Source organism: Plectropomus leopardus, chromosome 21 (genome assembly GCF_026936395.1).
Source record: "Plectropomus leopardus strain MGB_pleo_1.0 chromosome 21, ASM2693639v1, whole genome shotgun sequence".
NCBI lineage: Eukaryota > Metazoa > Chordata > Actinopteri > Perciformes > Serranidae > Plectropomus > Plectropomus leopardus.
In genome coordinates, this window is record NC_142196.1 from 28,515,193 (window position 1) to 28,525,192 (window position 10,000).

Sequence of the window (10,000 nt, forward strand, 5' to 3'; positions counted from 1 at the left end):
TCTCTGTCTGTCTCTGTGTCTCTGTGTCTGTCTGTCTCTGTGTCTGTGTCTGTCTCTGTCTCTGTCTGTCTCTGTCTGTCTCTGTCTGTCTCTGTGTCTGTCTCTGTCTGTCTCTGTGTCTGTGTCTGTCTGTCTCTGTGTCTGTGTCTGTCTCTGTCTCTGTCTGTCTCTGTGTCTCTGTGTCTGTCTGTCTCTGTGTCTGTGTCTGTCTCTGTCTGTCTCTGTGTCTGTGTCTGTCTCTGTCTCTGTCTCTGTCTGTCTCTGTGTCTCCGTCTGTCTCTCAGCTGTCTTATGACTACAAGTTTGACCTGGAGGACGATCAACATAAGATCCCGTGTCACTGTGGAGCCGTCAACTGCCGCAAATGGATGAACTGAAAACACACACTCACACACACTCACACAGTGACAGACACACACACACACACACACTCACACAGTGACAGACACACACACACACACACACTCACACAGTGACAGACACACACACACACTCACACACACACACACACTCACACAGTGACACACGCACACACTCACAGTGACAGACACACACACACTCACACAGTGACACACACACACACTCACAGTGACAGACACACACACACACTCACACAGTGACACACTCACAGTGACAGACACACACACACACACTCACACAGTGACACACTCACACACACTCACAGTGACACACTCACAGTGACACACACACACACACAGAGTGACACACTCTCTCTCTCTTTTTGGTCTGGATGTCGATTGCCCGCTCTTTGGGCGGAGCTAAACATCATATCAGAGGTCAGAGGTCATGATGGACTGAGGGGGCGGGGCTTTATACAGATATCTCTCTCTATATATATATATATATATATATATATAGATGTATAGATATATATATTACTGGGTGGTGGCGCGGCGTGAGATGGCCGGGTATGATGGACGGGTGATGGGCGGGGCTTATGACGAGGCTGGTCCTCTGTGTATATTGATGTAAATGTAAACGCCACCGACATCACTGACGCCTGCGACCTCCACAGACACACGGCAACGGAAACACACACAGCAACCCCACACTAACATGCCTCCTTCTCCTCCTCTCCTCTCCTCTCCTCTCCTCTCCTCCTTCTCCTCCTCCTCCTCCTCCTCCCCCTCCTTCCCCTCCTCCTCCTCCTGTAAGATAAGAGCTGTAGTTGTATTTATTTCTAATGAAGATATTTTTAACGTGCAGCGCGTTGGCGGCGTGTTGGCGGCGCGTTGGCAGCGTGTTGGCTGAGCCGTGTGGCTGTCTGTAAATATGTGTATCATAACTTTAACTCCACCCACACCTACCTGAGCGTCCTCACCTTCACCACCGGCCAATCAGAGCGCCCGTCTGTCTCTCTCTGCTTCCTGCCCCACTGCCGGGCGCGCTGCCTTCTGATTGGACAGAGACGTGCGGGGGGCGGGGCCTCAGCGCAGCCCTGGTCTGACTTTAGTTTGTGTTTTTTTGGCCCTGCGTTTTGTCTGCAGGTGTGTGAGGCGGAGTCCTGCCGCCGTGTACAGACGAGTTTTATCAGGACGCTGCTCATGTGTACATGAAGCCTTGTTTTTGTTTGTTTGTTTTTTATTATTGGAAGTAAACAGAGTGACCACGACCATGTTTGTTTTTTGTTTCGGGGAAAAATGTGGAATCTGATTTAGAAACATTTACAGAAAATAAAATATTTTACAACCTGAAGAAACGACGACGACAAAGACTCTTTATTTACCGTCTGAGAGTGTGTGTGTGTGTGTGTGTGAGAGAGAGAGAGTGTGTGTGTGTGTGTGTGTGAGAGAGAGAGAGAGTGTGTGTGTGTGTGTGTGTGTGAGAGAGAGAGAGAGTGTGTGTGTGTGTGTGTGTGAGAGAGAGAGTGTGTGTGAGAGTGTGTGTGTGTGAGAGAGAGAGAGCATGTGTGTGTGAGAGAGAGAGTGTGTGTGTGTGTGTGTGTGAGAGAGAGCGTGTGTGTTGTTGTCTTTGTGTTGTTGTCTTTATGTTGCTGTTGTCTTTATATTGTTGTTGTCTTTATGTTGCTGTTGTCTTTATATTGTTGTTGTCTTTATGTTGCTGTTGTCTTTATGTTGCTGTTGTCTTTATGTTGTTGTTGTCTTTATGTTGTTGTTGTCTTTATGTTGTTGTCTTTATGTTGCTGTTGTCTTTATGTTGCTGTTGTCTTTATGTTGTTGTTGTCTTTATGTTGTTGTCTTTGTGTTGTTGTCTTTATATTGTTGTTGTCTTTATGTTGTTGTTGTCTTTATGTTGTTGTCTTTATGTTGTTGTTGTCTTTATGTTGTTGTTGTCTTTATGTTGTTGTCTTTATGTTGTTGTTGTCTTTATGTTGTTGTCTTTGTGTTGTTGTCTTTATATTGTTGTTGTCTTTATATTGTTGTCTTTATGTTGTTGTTGTCTTTATGTTGCTGTTGTCTTTATGTTGTTGTCTTTATGTTGCTGTTGTCTTTATGTTGTTGTTGTCTTTATGTTGTTGTCTTTATGTTGCTGTTGTCTTTATGTTGTTGTTTTCTTTATGTTGGACGAACCCCTGATGCATTTTCTCCGAGTCTCTCCGAGTCTCTCCGAGTCTCTGGACTGAACACGTGTTCGCTGTTTAGTTAAATATCTTAAAGTTTGAGTCTTGATTTAAAAAAATAAAGAAAAAGTATGTCGGCTTTCTCCGCAGTGAGGGGCTCCCTTAACTGTCGAGGGGGTTCCCCTCCTCAGCAGCAGCAGCGGGGCGCTGCAGCCTGTTTGTGTTGTCGTTGATTCCAGCGCGGGAGAACCCCCTTAAACGGGCCCCGCCCCTCTGTGACGTGAAGCCGCGGCCAACGGAAGTTTTCAAATCTCACAGACGGAGCTGACTCTGTATGTCCCTTTGCTTCGCTGCTGCTACTCGGTAAAAACGCCATAAATAAAGTCCAAAGTGGATTTAATATCAAACGGAGGCAGAATTACCGTCCCCGCCGTCAGTCCGGATCGTGTCCGCGGAGCTTGAAGCGCGGTTGGATGTTTTATGTAGCGGTAAGCTAGCTAAAGTTAGCCGTGTTAGCTAACATGACGGAAAAGTTGAAGTCGGAGCTTTAAAGTGCGCTAAAGCAGAGAGGAGAGGACATCCGGGGACAGGTGTGTGGATATCTGGAGTTTTCATGTCCAAACATTGGACATTGGACATTTCACACGGGCTCCGGTGGACTCGGTGTCATTTTTGCTGGATTGGACTGAAGCTAACAGCCGCCGGGTGAAAACACCGTCTGTAAGTTGTTTGTGTTGATTGTTTGTCTGGTAAAGGTTGTTATAGATGCTGTGCTACATGTTATAGATGCTGTGTTACATGTTATAGATGCTGTGCTACATGTTATAGATGCTGTGCTACATGTTATAGATGCTGTGCTACATGTTATAGATGCTGTGCTACATGTTATAGATGCTGTGCTACATGTTATAGATGCTGTGTTACATGTTATAGATGCTGTGCTACATGTTATAGATGCTGTGTTACATGTTATAGATGTTATCTGCTGGGTCAGAAATGCAGTTGTTTGTTGGTGTTTCCTGTCTGCTCCGTTATTGTGTTAACCCCTTAGGGACTGCTCGGTGCATGTAATGCGCTTTTCAGTCTTCAGTTTTTGGTAATTTTGGCTGTGTTTGTGCATTTTGGGCAGATTGTGTACGTTTGTGTAGTCTTGGTATTTCCAGCTCAGCTCCAAACAATAAGTCTAAAATACACTGTGGAAACTAAATAGTTAAATTTATCCCGTTAAACAAACAAACAATTGAAATCTGTTCAAACTGCATTTTCTGATCCCACAGACATTAACCCTCCGTGTCCCGCCGCAGAGGAACCTCCTAAACACCGAAGCGCTAATCTGAGTTTATGAGTATTGTCGCACAAAAAAAGTAATACTTTTTTTCACTTGATTTAAATTGTTTTGTATTCCGTCAACTTGCGCTGTAAACAAAAATACCACATTCTTTAACCCTTTAAGTGCTATGTTTGTAATGTAAACAAAGCAAATTTCTGATGCAAAAAACACAACGTGATTTTTTTTGTGAACTACATAAAAATTAGATTACTTTTTTTTTATTTTTGCAGCCTGGCATATGCCAGTGATTAACAGCAACATTGGTTAATATGCATTGTTATTGTTTCTTCTGGGTCAAATGTTCTACAATACTCACACTTATCACCCTTTGTGCATAAAATTTACACCTCTATTAAATATTTTATATTGATGTATTTTTTTGCATTATTTGAATTTTATTTTTGTAAAATGAAGTGCAAAGTGTGCATGTTTTACTCAGCTGGATACCGGAGGGTTTAAGCATAAAAACATTGCATCGTATTATTTCTGGGTGTCATTCTGGGCTTTTGCCTTGAAATTTGTCTGTTTTACTATTTTCCACCTGATGACGTCTTTTTACGAAAAAAAAAAAAACATGCTGTTTAATACAATGCAATGTTTTTATGCTTTAATGGGTGTGGGATCAAAAATGGCAGTTTAACACATTTTGTTTTTTGTTGTATTTTAGACAAAGTAAATGTTGCTGCAAATCAGTGACGTATTCCAGGCTGTGATAAAAGGAAAACAACAAAAAACTACTTTGCATATAGGATATTTAAAAATAATTCAGTTTTTGTGTTTGACTTTAAGATTAGGACTGATGTTGGCAAAAAAAAACCTCAATGAAAGTAGAAAATAATATTAATGTATAATATTTTTAAAGCTTGATGTTGAGAAGCGCCTTTCGTGCTCAGAGCGATGTAAGTGTGTGGTGTGTAAGTGGTCACTAAGGGTTAATGTGGTCGTGGTGTGTTTTCAGTGTTGGAGCTTCACGGCTGTACGGTTATAATAACATTATAATAATATGAAACTGCAGACTTACTTGCCTTCTGTCCTTGGTTGCGAGTTGCAGCTCTGATTTTTAAATCTTTTATCTCACTGAGGTTTTAAATGTTTGGTAAAAACCCAAAACACCTGCCATGATTCTGAAAAGCCGTTCAGCAATTGTGCTGCTTGTATATCAGCAGGTTCCTGTTTCTGCACAGAGCGAAGCTGAGATCAGCGGTTTCGTCCTGTCTCAGGCTCTGTCAGGGGCCCAAACTTCTTTAAATGGGGTCATATTAGATATTTGGAAAATCTCGGAGGCTCGGCTGCTTCTCGCATCATACGGGTTATAAAAGTGAATCAGCTAGATTTTAGCTCCAGTGTTGTGTTGTTTTGTGTTGACTGAATATGCAGCTTTTTGTTTTGGGTTTTTTGTGTTTTTACGTTGTTTCTGTTTTTGCTGTGTGTTTGCTGAGAAAAAATACTCGATACACACAATATTTATACATTTACATTTCTTATATTTTAAACCTACATATTAGTTTTATACATTGTATTGTCGCGTAAGGCACAGTTTTATATTGTACACACTATAAATATATAATTTATACACTTTATACACACTGCACATTATCCATATTGTAATTGAAATATTCATAATAACATACTCAGCATATTATGCATACTTATTTTGTAAATATTTACATATTGTATTAACTGGATTCTACTGTATTTTTATTTTTACATTTATATTTTTACATGCGTGTACTTGTACATATTTCTTCTTGTTATTGTTGTCACAGCTGGCATCAGAGCGACTGTAACGAACCTCAGTTCCCCCCCGGGATCAGTAAAGTATTTCTGATTCTGAATATGTAATGGAGGTAGGATTTTTTTTCATTTAGCAATTTAAATGCCTGTTATTGTCAAAATGACATCAGGTCACTAAACAGCAATTATCTTTAGGACTTTTTCGAAAAGTTATCAAAAGTCCGTGCAAAACTTTTTGCGTTTGTCTGTGGATTAGCATTGACAGCCAGTGTTTTTCAGGAGAGGGGAAATTATTAAAACCTTACTGTACATGCTCAAAAGTTGAAAGATAAAATCTATTTCCACAGCCTGTTGACCATCACTCTGATATCAAACATTCTTCATAATACGAACAAAACACTGGAAAAAATAAAGACAGAAATTACAGTCTGATGTGTGAATGCAGGACCGTCCATGTGTCCTATGAACTGAGCAGGAAAAGTGTTGAACAATTGACAGTTTCTGCAGTTTCTTTGGAGTTGATGACAAATTTTGTGATATTTCTCTAAAAGAAAACTGACTGAGAAACAAAAAGCACAAACCTCATGTTGGAATTACAAGACTTTTTTGTTTTCAGTGTCAAAACTTGCTGTCGCTGTTCTAGCTCCATAGTAATGAGGAAAAGTGAATTTTCCCTGTAAATTATACCTCTGTGTGTCCTCTCTGTGCGTGTCTCTCAGGTCAGGAGCGTATCGGCATTGATTCCCAGTACGAGCAGGTGGGGAAGGTCCAGTTGTGATTGTCATGGCGTGCACCATGGCCCGTGCCCTCCACAAAATGCAGAGGGACCTGTATCCCCAAAACTCCAGCACCTGCCCCGAGATGGACCCGACAGGAGGGAGGAAACTGCTCAGTTACATCCGCAGCGTCAGCTTCAACGGTAGGTGGAAGACGCTTCTCTACTGCCGAAGTATCTTTAGGGCTGTGCAGCCGGGCAGCATGAAGGGGAGGGCGACCTGGGCGTGCTGACCCCCGGCATCGTCGACTCCTCCTGAGGGGGGAGGATGTGGACCATGTCTAGTACCTCCGTTGCGGAAGCGGCTGCAAAAAGCTGTGGTCCGAGGGTCGCCGGTGCCTGTCTTTGCAAGCAGCCTCGCATACCAAAACAAATACTTTGTTTTCGGTACTGCGGGTCGACACCAGTGGGGAGCAGGAAGCTGTCGGGCATCAGACAGCAACCTACACACCGGCTGGTGGAAACCCAACAGAGAGGTGTTGGCCTGAAGGGCTGCAGCCGAGGCAGTCGCCAAAGCAAAAACTCGGGGCACAGGTTACAGAAATTCATTTGTTTTAATGATGAATTTCTGTTTTTGCTCGAGACAATAAAGAATCAATCTATCTATCTACCCTCTAGGGACAGTCTCGAGACTTTTACCAGCTTTTGTTGGATTTGATCTGGATCTGATAAGACCGTGATGACTCAGCTCAGTGTTCAGAGTACCTCCCCCGGGACACAACACCTATTGCTCGTCTGTCCGTCCTGAAGAGGGATCCCTCATCATCCTCTGCTGCTCTTCCTGAGGTTTCTTCCTTTTTCCCATTACAGGGGTTCTTTTTGAGGGTCTGAGGGCAGAGGGATGGTGCCTGCTGTAAAGCCCTCTGAGGCAAACCTTAATGGGCTTTAAAAATAAAACTGACTTGATTGTGCAGTAGGGACCGTAAAGGCTCTCTATTCAGAGTGATAGAGAGTTCAGCTGCGGTCAAAAACTTCAAATAATCTTCTTCTCCACAGAAAACATCACGAGGTCGAGGAAAGATGTGAGACGTCCTCAGGATGAAGGAAAAGACGACTCCACGTCTCCTGGGCTCTGTGGTGATGCGACGGCTGGAGTTATTGATGAGGGTCTGCTGTGATCAAACTACAGTGTTCAGATGGACGACAAAAGCACATCCTCACGGTACGGGCTTTTATGCAGAAGGTTGTTTTTTTTCTCGGCCGGCGAAGCAAAGGCCGTCTTGAAATTGCTAAAATGATTAGCGCCGAGCAGCCATATTAAAACTGAAGGAATGATTATGAAAGCCCGACCCCCAAACCCAAGGCGGATTTTTATTTAATGAAAAAATAAAATCTCCAAAATGTTTTCCTTAAATATTATCAAAAATTAAATAGAAAAATAAAAGAAAGAAGGCAAAATCCTTGGAGAAAAAAATCTGAAAATGTTTTCTTTTAAAATAGACAAGAAAATGTCAAATAAATAAAAAATACAGCCATTCATTTGTATGCCCCTCTCCTAAGCCGAAATAGAAATGGTAAGTCGTACATGCCACAGTGACGGAGATAAAGAGCGTCGTTTTGTTGCGGACAAGCTGTTGGGGAACTGTGATGTGCTGTGTATTCAGGAGACATTTTACCTAAACAGGAATTGGACAGACTGAATGTTTTACATCATGACTTTTATGGGGCTGGTGAATCGACCGCGGACCTCACGACTACAATAGTCCATGGCAGGATCAGGTGGAGTTGCCGTCTTATGGAAAAAGGAGTCGGATTAAATGGTTAGTGTGGTAAGACTGGCTGTTGACTGGAAATCAGCTGTAAAGATAAAAAGTTTGTCCTCTTGAACGTCTATTCACGTACGAGTCTCCCCAAAATGAGGACGAATCCCTCAGTAGACGGGCCTGTATCACGTCTTTTATGCAGGACGGTGCCTCCGCCTGTGTTTATGTTGTGGGAGACGTGAATGCTGATCTGTCTGATGCTAATCTCTGCGTGTTACTCACCGAATGCACTTTTGTTCTGATGGTGGCTCGGTCTCTCCAGTGAGGTGCTCGTGTTGGCAGCACAGGGCGGCGAGCTCTCCTCCACAACGCAGGGTTTCCACTCACGGACCATCAACAAGGTTATTACTGTGACAGAGAGCGCTGCAGGACGGTGGCCGGCGGGGCGTTCAGGCAGAGTTTTTATACGGTAAGAAACATTAAATTCATACTGTTGTGTTAAAAAACAATGAAATAGATAGACAGATAGATAGATAGATAGGTACTTTATTGATCCCGAGGGAAATTTAAGTAACCAGCAGCATAATAAACATACAGAATAGAATATAGACCAATAAATATATAAGCAATATATACAGAGAAAAAGAGAGATGCAGAGTATGCAAAAACGCAAGATATAAAACAACAATAAACAATAAAAACAGTGCAATACCAGTATGAACAGTGCAACAGTGCAAACAGTGATTATCTGTGTGAGGAGGAGTTGAAGAGTCGTATGGCCTGTGGGACAAACGACTTCCTCAGCCTGTCAGTGGAGCAGGACAGGGACAGCAGCCTGTCACTGAAGACACTCCTCTGCCTGATGATGATGCCGTGCAGAGGGTGCTGGGCATTGTCCATGATGCAGAGCAGTTTGCTGAGAGTCCTTCTCTCTGCCACTGATGTGATCGAGTCCAGCTCTGTGCCGACCACAGAGCCAGCTTTTCTTACCAGCCTGTCCAGCCGAGAGGCGTCCCTCTTCTTGATGCTGCCTCCCCAGCACACCACAGCATAGAAGAGGACACTTGCCACAACAGACTGGTAGAACATCAGTAGGAGTTTCCGGCAGATTTTGAAGGACCCCAGCCTCCTCAAGAAGTAGAGCCTGCTCTGAGCCTTCTTGAGGAGGGTCTCGGTGTTGAAAGACCAGTCCAGTTTGTTGTCTAGCTGCAGCCCGAGGTATCTGTAGGTCCCGACCACATCAGACCCCTCAATGGAGATCTGTTGCATAGGCGGCCTGGACCTCCGGAAATCCACCACCATCTCCTTGGTCTTGGTAGTGTTGATCTGCAGATGGTTTGCCCTGCACCATGTCACAAAGTCCTCCACCAGGCTCCTGTACTCCCCCTCCTGTCCATCCCTGATACATCCCACGATTGCAGTGTCGTCAGAGTACTTCTGCACATGGCACGGCTCAGAGGTGTACTTAAAGTCTGATGTGTACAGAGTGAACAGGACAGGGGAAAGAACAGTCCCTTGTGGTGCGCCAGTGCTGCAGACCACCGTGTCAGAGGAGCAGTCCCTCAGCCTGACGTACTGAGGTCTCCCTGTGAGGTAGTCCGTAATCCAGGTCACCAGGTGTGATTCCACCCCCATATCTGCCAGCTTGTCTCTCAGTAGAGGGGGCTGGATCGTGTTGAAGGCGCTCGAAAAATCAAAAAACAGGATCCTCACAGCGCCACTCCCTGTGTCCAGATGAGAGTAAGCCCTGTGTAGCAGATACAGGATGGCGTCGTCCACCCCGACCTCCTCCTGGAAATGAACAAGATGAGGTTCCAGGATGCAGGAGGAGAGGACTACGAACGTGCTGATTTTATTATATTTAGCAATTTTTCAGAATCTCTCAGCAACGAGTGACAAATTCAGGGTCTTATTTA

General features: G+C 43.8%; 2 protein-coding genes across 5 annotated transcripts in view; both read left to right on the forward strand.

The window, feature by feature from the left end:
- Positions 1–1,720, forward strand: part of kmt2ca (lysine (K)-specific methyltransferase 2Ca) — an 80,371-nt gene extending 78,651 nt beyond the window's left edge. Inside the window, 1 exon segment of the mRNA XM_088071695.1 lies at positions 285–1,720. Coding sequence (XP_087927821.1) covers positions 285–377 — 93 coding nt within the window. The 3' untranslated portion in view covers positions 378–1,720.
- A 1,120-nt stretch (positions 1,721–2,840) lies between these two features.
- LOC121940175 (5'-AMP-activated protein kinase subunit gamma-2-like) overlaps positions 2,841–10,000 on the forward strand; it is a 28,961-nt gene continuing 21,801 nt past the window's right edge. Inside the window, exons 1-5 of one of the 4 annotated variants that reach the window (XM_088072312.1) lie at positions 2,841–3,262; positions 6,326–6,525; positions 7,000–7,167; positions 7,378–7,543; positions 8,407–8,553. The gene's annotated coding sequence lies outside the window, so the exon portion shown is untranslated. Of the gene's footprint in view, positions 3,263–6,325; positions 6,526–6,657; positions 6,916–6,999; positions 7,168–7,377; positions 7,544–8,406; positions 8,554–10,000 lie in introns of those variants that run through there. The other 3 variants (XM_088072313.1, XM_088072314.1, XM_088072315.1) reach the window with 3 other exon arrangements.